Raw genomic sequence first — 15,868 nt, 5'->3', positions numbered from 1 at the left:
ATCCCCTATCTACTACAATCCTGGTTCTCAGGCCTTGAGCCCAGGCTAAGAAAGCCTCCCACCGTTGCTGTCCAAACAATCAAGTTCTCATGGTTCATGTCTAGCCCTTGTCCTTGGATAGAGCAATGTGTGCATTGCTTCTAGGAAACAGTCAGGGTGTGCCCCGCCTGCTTCCAGGTGGAATAGCTAAACAACCCTTCATCTCCCCGTTTTTTATTTATTGATATTTGGCCATCTCATGGTAGCCGTCAATTTGTTTTGTCATGCTATTTAACTCCCAGACAGACAAGGACATAACCTGGGGAGCTTTCCAGGGCAAAATTTTACAAAATCTTAACAAGGAAAGAATACATTGTACACAGCAGCAGCAAAAAGTAAGCCCAATGATTACAAACACAAAATAACCAAAAGCTCAACATCTGCAATATAATCATCTAAAAGGGGTACACTTCTTTTAGGAAATAGCAGGCACAAAAGGCACACAATCATCACAGAATTAGCAGTGATTTGGGCGAGAATCGCCACAAACAAAGTCTCAGGAGTCTCTGGCTGTTGATCTGCTGCCAGTCTTCGTTGAGCTGCGGCGACCAATGCTTTTACTGCTCCCCATGTCACGGGCTGGCTTGGGATGCTACGCCTCCTCCGTTTCCGTCCCGTCGTTGTCGACTCGGGGGGCAACGCGGTCTCCAAGGTCAGCTGAAACTCCGGTATGGGATTCGACAGTCCCTGGTGCCATGCCATGTTGTTTAAGTGCCGGTCGCACACACCGAGCTGGAACCCACAACGGTCCTGCAGGGAGAGACACAGCAGCATATCCCCGACCCCAAGTGATTAGAGGTACTGGGCCCAGCCACTGTGGATCGGGCAGCTGACAGTAATAGACACGTGGTCTTTCCAGTACCTCAGATTTGTGAAAATGCCGATCTGCAGGGGTCTGCTGATCTGCATTCAGTGTTAAATTATTTAAAGTAAACAAGAGGATATGCATTTGTTGTTAAATGTCTCCTAAGGTTCGGAGACGCAGCTCCCCTTGTTTTAATTGTTTATCTAGCAAGGTTTTGAGTGTGCGATTGGCACGTTCAACAATGGCTTGGCCCGTGAAATTATAAGGGATTCCGTGTGTAAGACGGACGTCCCAGCGGGCACAAAAGGTGGAGAGGGCTGCAGAGCAGTAGGCTGGGGCATATCTGTTTTAATTTGGCAGGGGCGACCCATAACAAAAAGGCAGGCCAGCAATTGGTGAATAACTTTGTTAGTGGCTTCCCCACGTTGTGGGGAAGCCCAAAAAAAAACTTAAAGAAATATCAACGGAAACATGTAAAAACAAATAGGGGCGGAATTGTGGCACATGAGTAACATCCATCTGCCACAGCTGATTTGCTGCGGTACCTTGGGGGTTAACGGCATAAGAAAAAGTAGGAGCAGCAGCGGCACAGTGGGGGCAGGAACGAACAATGGAACGTGCATGATCAGCAGGAATGTGAAACTGCCGGGCCAAAACAGAGGCAGACTGATGAAAAAAGGCATGGCTTTCAATGGGGTCAGAAAAAAGGGAATTTACCTGACCACGCAACGCGCGACCGGCGCGTGCATTGCCCTCAGTGAGTGGCCCAGGCAGAGGGGTATGACTGCAAATATGAGCAACAAAATAAGGGAAATGACAAGTGGCAAAAAGGTGCTGCAAAAACAAAAACAGGCGAAGGAGGTCTGCATCAACCTGAGGGGTAATGAGGGCAAGGGGTAAATGATCAATTACCTAATAAACATAATAGGTATCCACAATTAAATTAAAGGGACAATCAGCAAAAGGTTGAAAGGCCAAAATAACAGCAGCTAATTCTGAGGGCAAAGGGGGATGGTAAAAAAAAACAATCTTTTAAATCTAACACACAAAGTTGATCGGTTTGAGGAATTAAATTTGGATTTGGTAAGCCAAATTGCAAGGGGCCCATAGGTTGGATGCGTTTATTTGTTTCCCTTAAGTCATGTAACAGCCGCCAAGCACCCGATTTTTTCTTAATAACAAACACCGGGGTGTTCCAGGGACTGTGGAGCTCTCCAGTCGCTGTGCTTGCAAATGCTGCTGCACAAGCGAATGAAGTGCTTTTAGCTTTTTTAGAGGGAGGGGCCACTGGTCAATCCATACGGGCTCTAAGGATTGCCACACCAAGGGTAAGGCGGAGGGCACGGTGGGTGAGGGAGGGTTTTGGGCCATCAGATGTTAATATCGAGGGTGGTGTCTAACTTTGTAAGTAAATCACGGCCCCAAATATTGAGGTGGACAGGGAGCACAAAAGGGCGGATAGTAGCAAGGGTACGGCCTCCCGGTTTAGAGACCGTGACCCAAGACAAACTTTGGCGCCCGGGTTTACTACCCCCGATCCCCCAAAATTCTTTAGAAGGAACCGTAGGCCAACTAACCGGCCACTCCAGATCACAAATCACCGTAACGTCAGCTCCAGTGTCCACCAGCCCTGTAAAAGGAACATCATCTAAGAGAAGTGTTAACTGAGGCTTCAAGGGGCGGACTGAAATTGTCAGAGCAACAAGTGGAGAAGACGCGCTGTGAGACGGCGAGTGAGACAACGTCGATCCAAAGCCGCCTCCGCCCCGAGTTCGATCCTCGGCAGCTGGCACCTGATAGGGGACTAAAATCAATTGTGCAATTGACCGTCCACGCGGGAGCGACTGTGGAAGATGAGTCCACACCTGAACCTTAATAATGCCAGTGTAATCAGCATCAATGACCCCTGGAATGACAAAAAAGCCCTGTTTCCCAGCATGTGAGCGAGGGAGAACAAGACCTACAAAGCCGGCAGGGAGAGGTCCCGTCACCTGTGTAGGTATGGCACAGACCTCCCCTGGCAGCCGAAAGTCAGTGTCCTCCTGCATGATCAAATCAAGCCCTGCACTTCCAGCAGTCGCCGCCCTCATAGAGTCTACGGATTCCAAGGCAGAGGAGCGATTGCCTGAGTAGGAAACACCCCCGTTTGGCCCTGGGTTCGGGGGGGACCCGTCACGCGGTTTCCCGACCCGCTACGACACTGATTAGCCCAGCGATAACCTTTCCCACACTTGGGGCACTTCTTTGAGGGTCGGGCTGGTGCCTTAGATGAGCGGCACTCCCGCTGAAAATGACCCTCCTTACCACAGCGGTAACAACGCTTCCCCTCCTTCCCAGTTTTTCTCAGGGCGGCAGCCAGAACTCCAGCCTTGTGGGCTTGTGTGCCGATGTTCTGGCACGCCCGCAGCATGTCTGAGAGCTCTAAAATACCAGAGGCTTGTGCTGCCTGGAGAGCACGGCGGCAATCCTCGTTTGCATTTTCAACTGCCAATTTTAACAGGAGCTCGTGAGCTGCCTCAGTGTTATCCACCTGTCGGAGGATAGCCTCCTGCAATCTGTTGGTAAAATCCAAAAAGGACTCTGAGGCACCCTGACGGATACTGACAAAGCTTTTGGTAGGCTTGCCTGAATCCGGGACCTTCTTGAAAGCATGCTGGGCACAGGTGGAAATAATGGGGAAGACGGCCTGAGGGAGTTGAGACTGCATCTCAATAGTAGCAAACGGGCCCTCCCCTGCCAAATGCTCATAAATGATACCGCGCTCTCTATGTACCTGAGCTTGGCGTTCTGCCATCTGCCGATACTCACTAAGCCAAATAACATACTGACTGGGTGACAACATCATGCGCAGCAGCGTTTTCCAATCCTCAGGGATTAGGGAGTACCCAGTACCCATCCCTTCAATGAGACCACGCACAAAGGTGCTAGTCAGGCCAAATTCACGAATTGCTTTCTTTACCTCTCTAACCACCGAGTATGGCAAAGTGGTCCAGGTGCCCACGGGGTTGCCCTGGTCATCATTCTGCCAGGTCACCGGGCAAACGGAGACCAGATCAGCCAGCTCCTCCGCTGTAAGATCTGATCGAGCTTTCGCTGCGTGAACCATTTGTTGCACCAGCGAAAGCTTCTGAGCAGATGCAGATGACCCTCCGGGGGGCCCCACGGGGGGAGGGTGATCACACACCGGCTCCGGTGGGGAAGGCCAGGGAGGCGGTGGTAATAGAGGCACTGGGGGCGAAGCAGGGGGAGGGATGGCTGCAGGAGCGAACGGGGGCGGCGGGATCGGCAGCCCCTCTGTTGGTGCTGGAGAGGGCCTTTCCGAGGCGACACGCTGTGTCGCATCGCCAGGAGGGGGGATGGCTGCAGGAGCAGACGGGGGCGGCGGGATCGGCAGCCCCTCTGTTGGTGCTGGAGAGGGCCTTTCCGAGGCGACACGCTGTGTCGCATCGCCAGGAGGGGGGATGGCTGCAGGAGCAGACGGGGGCGGCGGGATCGGCAGCCCCTCTGTTGGTGCTGGAGAGGGCCTTTCCGAGGCGACACGCTGTGTCGCATCGCCAGGAGGGGGGATGGCTGCAGGAGCAGACGGGGGCGGCGGGATCGGCAGCCCCTCTGTTGGTGCTGGAGAGGGCCTTTCCGAGGCGACACGCTGTGTCGCATCGCCAGGAGGGGGGATGGCTGCAGGAGCAGACGGGGGCGGCGGGATCGGCAGCCCCTCTGTTGGTGCTGGAGAGGGCCTTTCCGAGGCGACACGCTGTGTCGCATCGCCAGGAGGGGGGATGGCTGCAGGAGCAGACGGGCGTGGTGAGATCACCAGCCTCGCGAGGGAGGGCCTGTCGGAGGCGACACGCTGTACCACATCGCGGCAGAGGTGCCAGGCATGTAAAGCCTGCACGGGCGCCCGAGGCTCTTTGTGCAATGTCTGGCCCAATCGCTCCCAGTCTGCTAGCTTAAGGCTTCCGGCTTCAGGATACCACGGGCACTGGGCACGCACCTCCTGTAGCAGGAGAGTAAGTGCTCGAGCCGGGCAGTCATGCTGAGCCTTACGCAGCAAATACTGCAGCTCATTGCGGTGTTGCACTTGCAAAGCAGAGAGGGAGCTTCCCATACTTACCACAATGAAAAATACTCACCGGGATCCGCGAAGCGGATGAGTGACGCGTCTGAAACCCTTGCCGGGCGAGGTGAGTGCTGAGGGCCCCACGTTTGGGCGCCAGTTGTGGCGGTTCAGTGATGAGACAGAACACAGCTTTATGCAAGCAAACAGGCTGGTGAGCTGAGATGGGCCGTTCTGCCCCCCCGCCTTCCACCTTCTCCTTTTATTATATTTCTCCCCCTAAGCATTACACACTGCTACACAAAGGAATGTATGACGTTAATTCATATACTTAGTTACCATCCCCTATCTACTACAATCCTGGTTCTCAGGCCTTGAGCCCAGGCTAAGAAAGCCTCCCACAGTTGCTGTCCAAACAATCGAGTTCTCATGGTTCATATCTAGCCCTTGTCCTTGGATAGAGCAATGTGTGCATTGCTTCTACGAAACAGTCAGGGTGTGCCCCGCCTGCTTCCAGGTGGAATAGCTAAACATTAACCCTTCAGAGAACCCCAAAAGAACCCCCCACCAGACTGTTACTGCCAGGTTGGGAATCCCAAAATGCCCCCAACAAGAGCCCCCAGCAGCCAGAAACCACCCCAAGGGGACCCCTCTCTGGGAATTCAGTCCCCCACTGCCTGCCTCGGACCCCTGCCTGCCCTCCAGCAGGATATGGCATGCCATTTGCCTGGGACCCCCCCCTCCAGCTGGACCACCTGATGCTTTACAGCAGGACCCCTCACACTGCTTGTCTGGCATCCCTTGACCTCACGCCGGGGATCCCCCCCGCATAGCTCTATGCACCGGGCATGACAATGATCCCAGGAGCCGGCTGGGCAATCCCAGACAGAGCCCCTGGCCCAGCACCAGGTACCCTGTAACCCCCTGCCCCACCTCCCCAAGAGACCCCCACTGGTCTGCAGCCAACAGGCCCCCAGCGATACCCACCTCCAGGACCATTAGCCTCAGGCTGGGCACTTCACAACCACCCCCTGAAACCCCAAACCCTCCAGAACCCACCAACCTGACTAGGGTCCCTCCTGCCCAGCCACCCAGAGGCCTCCCCCTACCACAATGCCCCTTCAGCTCCCGCTGCAATCTCCCCACACAGACATGCACCCCCACCCCAGCAACAGTGTTCCCTCACAGTGTCTGACAAGTGGATAGAAAGTTATCACCACCCCTTGCTGGCCAGTCATACAGACAGAGGGAGCCCTGGGGGACGCTTATTTAACAGGAGAATGGACGGCCTGGAGGGGCCAAAATAGGTAAGAAATTTCCATGCCCTGTCATCAGCAAATAATGGCCACCATGGATCCACCCCAGAGGTGGCTGCATCTTAGCACTGTGGGAAGCAACCCCTCACGGAGACCCTTTGTCACAGGGTTTGGGATACTTCTGGACCCAGGTTGCACTCAGAGGGACCTCCTCATCCCGTGCCACCTGGAGAAATGTAAAGGGTCCAGCCAACTCTCCTTTCGCCAGCTGGCAGCCACTGATCCCCCAAACAGAGGGAGGCCTCTGGCTTTGTTGGGTATTGAATACATGGCTGATCTCTTTCATCAGTAAAGATTTTTAACAGAGATAAAGGGGGGAACAAATGATTCTCAAAGGAGAGGGGAAAGATGATCACTGGGCAATTTAACTCCCTGCAACCTCCAGGATGGAGAAGGACTCAGGGTAACAGATTCCCTCCAAGGAAGGAGAAGTTGCTGGGATTTAGAGACATGGGGAAGAGCCCCAAACCCGAGAGGATTTTTAATTGACATTTGATAACGACATAGAGGCAAAACCTGATTTTTGAGAACAGTGTTCAGAAATGAAAGAGAAAGGGTGGCAATCTGCAGGATTTTCTATCAGTTGTTGATATCAGGTAAAAGCTGAGTGTATTTCGCATCAATATTTGATAAATCAACAGAGCGGAAATGGGCAACATTGGGAAACGTGTTAGATCCATGTTCAAGAATCTGAGAAAAGGTGTAAATGTGAGATTTTCCCTGTCTCTCTGCTGATCAAATGGTAAGAAAATCTCAGGGCATTATTCAATTAGAAATAGACAACTAGAGGAAAAGTGGGGCAAACGTTTCAGATATTTTCTATCAACCTTTGAGATTTGCCAAGAAAAATTGTCACAAACTAGCCAATGGATAACACCAGAGAAAAACACCAAGACCGGAGGGGATTTTATATTGCTATTAACTAATTGGTGGAAAAGGGGGACAGTTGGACTGGATTTTATGGGACTGTCCAACACATAAACAGAAAGTGATGGTCCCGTCCCCGTCCCCCCCCGCCACCGTTCAGATGGGCAGCAGGGAGCCCTCTGAGGAGCTGATTGAAGAGGGCAAAGGAGGGGGAAGGCTCCCTGGATGAGGGAAAGGGGTTGCAGTGGGGGATGAGCAGGTGAGGGGCAACTGAGGGCTGGGGGCAAATGTGTTGGTAGCTAGGGGACAGCAACTGGGATTGGGAAACCGGGGTCCGGGCAGTCCCCATGGGGGACACGTGCTTCTCCCTTCCCCAGCAGAGACCCAGCATCTGCCTCCCCAGCAGTGCCGGGGGCAGATCCTGGCGGCGGCTCCGCTGGGGCTCAGGCAGCTCCGAGGCTTCTCCCTGGGTCCCGGGGGGCAGAAAGTCACTTTCCTGCCCCCTCTGCAGCTCTCCCCCCCCCCGGTGGTCTCCCACTCATTGGGGGCCACCGGCTGGGGGTGGGCAGAGCCCAGGGCTGCCCAGGGGGCTGGTCCCAGCTGGAGAAAGCCCCCCCTGGCCAGACACAGAGGGGTTAATGATGCCCCCCCCCAGCAGGGACCCCAGGGGGAGCTGCAGATGCCCAGCCCGGGCTCTTGGGTCCCACGGGGGCAGCAGCAGAATCCCGTCTGGGCCCGAGCTCCGCCCCCAGGAGCTGCCCCGCCCCCGGGCTGTGCGTGAGCCCCGCCCCCAGGAGCTGCCCCGCCCCCAGGCTGTGCCCGAGCCCTGCCCCCAGGAGCTGCCCAGCTCTGGGCTTTGTTCTCCCGGCTCCTGCCTCCTTCTGCCCAGCACCCACCGCTCCCCCTTCCTGCGTCTTGCAAAGAGCACCCCGGGGCGGGCTGCAGCGCTGGCTGGGGCTGTCTCCAGTGGCTGAAGTTGTCTCCATGGCTTCTTCACCTGGGGGGCGGGAGCAGGTGGGCCCGGGGTGTGCAAGCCAAGAGAGGGGGCAGGGGAAGAAGGACTGTTTGGAAAGGTGGGTTTATTGCGGGGGGTCAGAAGAAGTTGGGCAGCAGAGTCTGAGGGAAATTGAGGGGAACCCCACGGGTGTCCCAGTGTTGGCCTGGGTTTGTACAGCACCTTGCACAAGAGGGGGTCCTAATCTCAGTCCCGGTCTGTGCAGCACCTGAGAGCCCCGATCTGTGGTTCCTGATCACAGGCACCGAGAATGGATAGAGGGGAGACCTCAGCACCCGGAGGTTTCATGCAGCCCTGGGCACAGGCCCTGCTTGGCGGCGTCGCTGCTCTCACGAGGGGTTGGCTTAGAGAAGCCCAGCAGCACCAGTCCCATGTGGTCTAGTGGTCAGGATTCCTGGTTTTCACCCAGGCGGCCCGGGTTCAATTCCCGGTGTGGGAAGAGGGCAGAGCTTTTGCTCAGAGGGGAGGCCTGAAAAGAAAGGAACGGGGCAGGAGCCTGACAGCAGGGGAGGGGAGAGGATCCCAAAATCGGGGCTGGGGGGCAGAGTTCTCGGGGGGGGGGGGAGATGAGGGAAGGATCCCAGCAGGGTGGGAAGGGGGCAGCATGGAGAGCACAGGCCTGGCCTGGGGTCTGGGGAGAGTGACTGTGACCTTGAAACCCCCCAACTGCAGACTAGGCAGGCTCGGAAGAGCGACGTATTTGTTGGTAATTGTCAATTTTGCTGTAAACACACAACCCAATGGCAAAATATTTCCATCCATAATAATCAAAATTGACAGATGGGCAAAGTAAGAAACATGCTGCTTGAGAACGTATCCTAGTCCAATCCTGCAGGGTTTCCTTATGCCTTAGATGCCACCATGTGGGTGTTTCATTTCCCTCCTCATTTCTACACGGAGAAACAATTTCCTTTGTGTGGCTCCATAAACAGCAAAATCTTCCTGTGTCTCTCCTCTGAGCCAGGGCATTCAATTCCAGTGAAACCTTCTCTCCAGCAATGGCAATGGCCAGACAGAGGGGACGCGGCCACCTTCCCCCCGGCTGTGAGACGTTCCCTCTCCTCTTTCTTCATGCCGCTGTTGTTATTCCATGAATCATCAAGGATGGAATAAAAAGCTGAGTTTCCTCCAGGGTGAGGAATGAAAGGAGCCACCATCTCCACCCAAAATCTCAGTGTCCCAGAGAAAACCTGCTATTGGAATCACAGAGGTGCTGGGGGTATGTTGGGGACAGGGACCGTCTGAATTGTCATGGCAGGGAATGGACAATCTACAGCAACGTCATCGGCCACAGACACGCTCTCCTCATGCTCCAGCCAGAAGGGAAACGGGCAGGAATTCTTGCGGTTCAGCCATGGCCACACAACCACACAGCAGTCAGTGTGGGTGTCTTGCCATCCGAGGTGCCAAATGGAGCCAGTCTGGTCTTCCTCTGAGGCAAGTCAACATTCAAAATGCTGCCGTGGCACAGACGTACGAATGCCTCTGCACTGCTGCGGCTCGTTAATGAAGATGCTCTAAGGGGATGGGCGAGAGCTGTCCCCTCCGTGTTGTTTATCCACCCCCCGGAGAGGCGGTAACTATGTCAGTGGGAGAGGCTGTCTCCGTGGGGGTGCAGACTGGGGTGTCTACATGCATCTATAAAGCTTAATCGAACCCCCTTATTAAACCACTGTGGTCTGGGAGTGGAAGAGGAGCTCTCTGAGCAGAGCCTGTCCTTCAAAATCCTTAAGATCACTGACTTGCTTATGCAAATGTCATGGGGGTATAGCTCAGTGGTAGAGTGTTTGACTGCAGCTCAAATCGTCCTTTGTTTACATCCAAGTACCCCTTTAGAAGCCTTTTTTAAATGAAAACATATTCGTACCAATTTCCAGCATGTGCAGGAGTTCCCCTGAATCGGGATCCTTTAAGTGAATTTGAACGCTCAGCGTTTTCCTGTGCAAAAGAATAAAAACCCAGCTAAGCCGTCCAGCAGCTGAAATCAGTTCCCATCCTCTAAGTGTCTAGTTTATGTTCTCATCAATTAAACAAAAGTATAATATGAATGCACATTTGCAGATCCCAGTTCTCCAGGGCCTATGCTGTGTAGAAGAACAAGAACCACATCCAGCAGGAGTTCGGGACTCTGATGAGCAAAGACTCTTTGGTGAGGGAAAGGACACCAGCATCTTGGCTCCTTCACATTCGGACAACATCTGGGCTCCCAGAACAAGGCATGAGAAGAAGCCAGTGGCTTTGAGAAGGAAAATAGCCACCTAGAAGCTGGTTAGAGCTGCCAGGATCCCCAGAAATGCCACCATCCCATTTCCAGGCGTAGTCGTTAGATGGTGGTGTCTGCAGCAGGACCAAAAAATGCAGGGAAAAGCCCTCAAAAGTTCTAAGCTGCCAAGACCCAGACGGTGGTCAAGATCCCACCTAAAGTCAAGAAGGGAAAGAAAAAGGCTAACGTCAAATCCAAAGCACCCAAAGCCAGGGCTAAGAAGGTGGCACCGAGAAAGAAGTGACGAGATTTCCATTGGGATGACTCCTGCTCCCCAAATGGCTCTTTATGAGTCACCATGGACTAGCCCGAGAGATCAAGGTCCTTCAGGACAAATGGCCCCATGGAAAGTACAGTGACTGGCGGGGAGAGAGTTTGTTTCTCTTTCAGAGGGGAAGTGCTGTGTTTTGTGAAACACCTCCCAGGGGAGTGATGCACTCAGAAGGCAGCTGCCCATACCTCCCACATGGGCTCCTTCTCTTTGATCTGCTTCTGCAGTTATTTCAGAACCAGCCCTAGCGGGAGCGTGTCCCTGGGACTTCACCAGCTGTACCATAGGCTGTGTATGCATCTCAGCTTCGATTAACGCAAGTTTTTAGTTGAATCTTATTGTGATAATTTCCCAGTGCTCTGCCTCGTTCTAACATTCTGGAGATAGATTGACTACGGGGAGGAATGGACTAGTTTGTGTGACATTTGGTAAGTACGTTGTGTTGGTATGTGACTGAAAACAAGACTGGAGGTGGGCAGGTTACAAAAAGAAAATGGCAAAGCTGCTCACATCCACCATCGAATTATACTCCAGATAGTGATGCTTTTCAAAGGTATAGAGCAATGTGTTAATAAACCATCTTTGGTTCAATAAACAGAGTGGCCTACTCTGGGGCTAGTTTTGAAGTGACTCTGGCTATGAATGCAGCAGAAATCCGGCAACAAGTCTCTCAGGTGGGAAGTTTGTGCAGTCACGTTTATTTGGCTGGTTTTTCCCAGCTTGTTTCTACAAACCCCGTAATCCATCACTTCAGTGCATTTTTCACTTCAGTGGTAAATTTATTATCTTTTAGTGCTAGTTCTTGAGTTGAAACGATCCCACGTCTACACACACATTGCTGGGGGTTGAAAGACTTTCGCTTTGCAGATGTGGGATTTGAACCCAAGCCTCCAGAACACACAAGTGAGGAGAAAATAAAGTTCGAGGTCTGGTGCCTTAGACCACTCAGACACCACAAAAGCATGCATTTAACGCTCCTTGTTTTCTTTAGTGTTATGAGCTGTTTGGGGAGGCCAAGAGGCCATATTTCTAACAAATTCTAGGGCCCTTCTACAGCATAGTTCATTTTTATACACAATCAACCTGAGAGCAATTTGCAGGTTTCCTGGAGTCCCTTGAGCAAGGTGTTCTAGTCTTACCGCTGACTTATTATGTGAAGGAAAGACGTGCACCGGGGCTGAGGCAGAATCCAGACATCCAGCTTTATGAGAAGGTAATGGTGAACCTCAGACTCCTGCACCGTGAACCATATTGTCCAGCACCCACGATCTGTACCAGCTATTTTTCAAAGTAGCTCAGCACTCAGTGTGTTGACGTCTTTGGACAATCTGGCTCTAGAGGTGCGGGCCAGTGCCGGACCTTTGGAAAATTCTGGCCGATACGTCTGGAAGTTCCAAGAACCGTCAGAACTTTGAGCATTTGCTAGAAGCTGATGAGAAAACCTTCCTTCTGTTGAACTCCGTCGAAATTTTCTCCTTTCCTTACAATCACAATGCTGTGTCGTGATCGCAGCGTTAGGTTTCAACATAATTTATTTTTGTGTGAAACAAACACACCACTTTGGGCATTTGGACAGAGGGCTAGAAATCGATCGGCCACTTAACCCACAATTAAGAGGCTAATGAGCCTTCTCTCCAGACGGTTAATTCCAAAGACTTGTCTATAGCCCTGGGCGAAAGGTTTTCTGGATGACTATTTTATTTACTGAAATATTTTGGTTTGAGGAAAGTGAAATTTTGTTTAGCTTTGTTTCAGGGTCTACGTGAATGATGTTTCAGGGTCTACATGTTTCAGGGTCTACATCTGGGGTCTACGTGAATGATGATGAGGATGGTGATGATGTCATTGGTTTGTCTCGCTAGAAAGCAAAACAACAAATGATTCGCACAGCTCTATTTGTATAAACCATCCACATTGGGAACGTGCCTAATTTCTGCTCTGAGGGTCTAGAAAAGCCTGCTTGTTTCGATATGTGTTGATGAAAAGTTTCCCTGACTGAGAATGGAACCCATTCTAACCACAAGACCGCGAAGGAAGTGACAGTTTCCAGCCGATGCTAGGCTTTTTCAGGCAACTTTCTCCAAAAAATGCATCTTGAGTCAATCGGAAATATTATTGTTGTTATGATTTTGGTTTGGCTCGGTAGCAAGCAAAAAATTAAATTATTTGCACAGGTGTCTTTGTTTTAAAGGGTATAAAGCCTGGGATTTAAGGTGGGAACATGCCCACAGTTGGCTGTTCGTCACTGGACAGAGCTTTGATTTTCGCACAGTCTCCAAACACCTTCCCAGCATCCTGAAATCTAAGCGGGTGTGTGAAGGAGCCACATGGCTGCTTGAGGTACTTCTGCTCTTCGAGAAGGGAGACAGAGAGGGGAAAAAGCTCAGTCCACAGCGACGCTAATGAGCAGGAATAGCCAATGAGCTCTGCATGTAACTACTTAGTCAATTGTGAATCTTCCTATCATTATCCCTTTGCAATAATGATGGTGATGTACACTCGACTCTATATCCCAGTGTGCCATGGACTTCTGCAGGTTGCATTAGCCAGTCCAGCCATTTGGCACTTGCAGGTGGGTCCCTCTGTATTGTCCCTGCTTCTTGTACAGCCATAAAAGGCTGGTAGATGCAGATACTTTCCCCTCTTCTTAACCAGCACTAATAACAGCGGGAGAATCTTCCTTATGGGGGGACCCACCGGCGTCTGAACTGTGGTGCCCCCATGACACCCCTTTCCCCAAGGCCCCTCACTCACTCTGCCCCTGCTCCCCCATGCCTCGCCACACCCCTCCCCCCGAGGCCACAGCCACAGAACGCCTCTTCCCCCCCAAGGCTCCACCGTGTTCCCCCCTCTGTTGTCCACCCTTACGGCTGGTAAAAAGTGCTGGGCCCGTGGCCCTCTGAACCCCCGTGTTCCTGCACCCTGACACACAGCCAGCCAGGCAGCAGTGTGTGTGAGTGTGTGTATGTGACAGAGACTGCTGGGCTGTGCTGAGCCAGTGCGGGAAGTGGGGGCTGATGTCGGGGCTGTCCCGCTCCCCCCGACTCAGGACTGGCGTGTCCCCCTCCCCCCGACTCAGGACTGGGGTGTCCCACTCCCCCTGACTCCAGACTGGGGTATCCCCCCTCCCCCTGACTCAGGACTGGGGTGTCCCGCTCTCCCTGACTCAGGACTGGGCTGTCCCCCTCCCCCTGACTCAGGACTGGGGTGTCCCACTCCCCCTGACTCCAGACTGGGGTATCCCCCCTCCCCCTGACTCAGGACTGGGGTGTCCCGCTCTCCCTGACTCAGGACTGGGCTGTCCCCCTCCCCCTGACTCAGGACTGGGGTATCCTGCTCTCCCTGACTCAGGACTGGGGTGTCCCCCCTCCCCCTGACTCAGGACTGGGGTGTCCCGCTCCCCCTGACTCAGGACTGGTTGCTTCCAGCAGCTGTCTGAACTTAGGGACAGCGTGCCAACACACTCACTCTTCCACAACACACACGCTCCCCGAACACACACACTGTCCCCAACACACACACACTCTCTGCCCACCACGCCCACGGCAGCTGAAAAGCAGCTGGCAATCGAGTCGGATGCCCATGGAAGAATGGGATAGAGAAACCTGCCTCGTGTGGCTGCCCACGAGGCATTGCAAACCCTTCCCAAAGCACCCTGCGGCCAGTTGCACAGTGGGATAGCGACCCACAATGCACTGCTCTCTGTGGCGATCCAAGAGCTGCTAGCCTGGATGCGCTCCGGTGACACAAGCAGCCTAGTGTGGACATGCAACAGCGGCTTAATTAAAACGCTTTAACTAAAGCAGCATAACTCTGTCGTGTAGATGTAGCCTGGCTCCCACTGGGGCCAAGGATGCTCAGGCACTGAAACTGAAGAGCCACAACTTCCTCCGGGCAGGTGCCTCGTGGGAGGGGCAGAGAGGTGTGAGCGGTTCTCAGGGCAGGTGAGGGGAGGGGACAGAGAGGAGTGTGTGGCAGGCTGGACAGGTCTCATGGGAGGGCTCAGAGAAGTGTGGGTGGCTCAGAGAAGTGTGGGTGGCGGGCAGAGTCTGTCTCAGGAGAGGGGGCAGAGAAGTGTGGGTGGCAGGCAGACGGTGGGGTAGGGGGCGGAGAGGCACAAGCAGCCGGCAATGAGGCCTCGGGGAGAGAGGAGTGAGCGAAAGGTGGACCAGCAGGCCTCAGCCAAGGAGGCAGAGTGGGTGGGAAGAAGTCCCCCTGTTAACCCAGTGCTATCTTCACTAGGATTAGGTTGGCATAACGGCATTGCTCAGGGGGGTTCAATTTTTTACCCCCCAAAGTAATGTCGTTACACTGACCTAATTTTGTAGCGCAGACTTGTCCAAAGAATCACACACACACCTTGGGAGCAAAACTTCACCTGCTTCTCTGCTTTACAGAATCCAACACAAGCAACGCTTGTCCGGCCGTGGGGGGCGTTGGCAGGGAGTCAGGTGTGGGCAGACACCATACATTAGCCAGAGACGGGCACCATGGCTTAGCTGGCTAAAGCACCTGTCTTGTAAACAGGAGATCCTGGGTTCAACTCCCAGTGGTGCCTTGTTGAGTGGCTTTTGGGGCACCTGGTACTGGCTGCTGTCAGAAGACAAGATACAGAGATAGGTGGACCTTTGGTCTAGCCCAGTGATGCTGGTTTTGTTGTTTAAATTACACTCATAGGCACTGATAATAGAGTGACTGAAAGTCTGGGTGTGAAGGGCTGATAGGTCAGTGGTGCAGTCCCCTCGCAAACGACCCCCTCCCTCTGGGACAGGGGCAGGTCCGAGCTCTCACACCAAGTGGCTCATTGGGGCTGCCAGAATCTGTGGGCGGCTCATTCAGTTTATGCCGAGGGTTGAGTCCTGCTTTGTGCACCGTGTCTGAGAATGAAAATCCTAAACCTCCCTTTGAAATAACGAATGCAACAGGACCTGTTTTTGTCCCTGCCCTGAAGCAGAGAGAAAAATGGAGAAATGCCATTGAGTCCAGGGGAATACTTCACTGCGGTTTTACCTTTTTCACTTGCCAAACTCCCGCCCAACCTTCTGGGCTCCTAGAGCAGGGTCCTGAGCCTGAGCCGAGACACTTACACTGCAACTTTACAGCCCAAGCCGCTGTCCTGGATTAATGTGATATCTGCACCCCACTTTTGAGCCCCACAGCTTGAGCTCCAGGAGCCCACATCAGGTGACCCAGGCCAGCCCTGCTGCCATCTTTATCCCGGGAGAGAGGGACTCTACG

The 15,868-nt window shown here is 53.3% G+C and overlaps 1 protein-coding gene and 2 non-coding genes across 4 annotated transcripts; 2 read left to right on the top strand and 1 right to left on the bottom strand.

The window, feature by feature from the left end:
* Window positions 1-199: 199 nt before the first annotated feature.
* Window positions 200-5,437, bottom strand: LOC142070323 (uncharacterized). Of its 2 annotated transcripts, none has more exons than XM_075123965.1 (2): window positions 3,618-5,437; window positions 200-789 (listed from the first exon to the last, which is right to left on the bottom strand). In XM_075123965.1, exons 1-2 carry the CDS (start codon window positions 4,947-4,949, stop codon window positions 388-390), a joined length of 1,734 nt encoding a protein of 577 aa, XP_074980066.1. In that variant the 5' UTR covers window positions 4,950-5,437; the 3' UTR covers window positions 200-387. The 2 variants fall into 2 exon arrangements, with proteins under 2 accessions (XP_074980066.1, XP_074980067.1); XM_075123966.1 differs by having other exon boundaries at window positions 413-789; window positions 3,653-5,437.
* Window positions 5,438-8,463: 3,026 nt separating this feature from the next.
* On the top strand, window positions 8,464-8,535 carry TRNAE-UUC (transfer RNA glutamic acid (anticodon UUC)). Its single transcript has one exon. It is a non-coding gene; the product is annotated as a tRNA-Glu (tRNA).
* Window positions 8,536-15,114: 6,579 nt separating this feature from the next.
* TRNAT-UGU (transfer RNA threonine (anticodon UGU)) lies at window positions 15,115-15,188 on the top strand. Its single transcript has one exon. It is a non-coding gene; the product is annotated as a tRNA-Thr (tRNA).
* The last annotated feature ends 680 nt before the right edge of the window (window positions 15,189-15,868 follow it).

The sequence above is a fragment of the Caretta caretta genome, chromosome 28 (assembly GCF_965140235.1).
Source record: "Caretta caretta isolate rCarCar2 chromosome 28, rCarCar1.hap1, whole genome shotgun sequence".
Taxonomy (NCBI): Eukaryota; Metazoa; Chordata; order Testudines; family Cheloniidae; genus Caretta; species Caretta caretta.
This window is presented reverse-complemented; position numbering and strand designations above follow the sequence as displayed.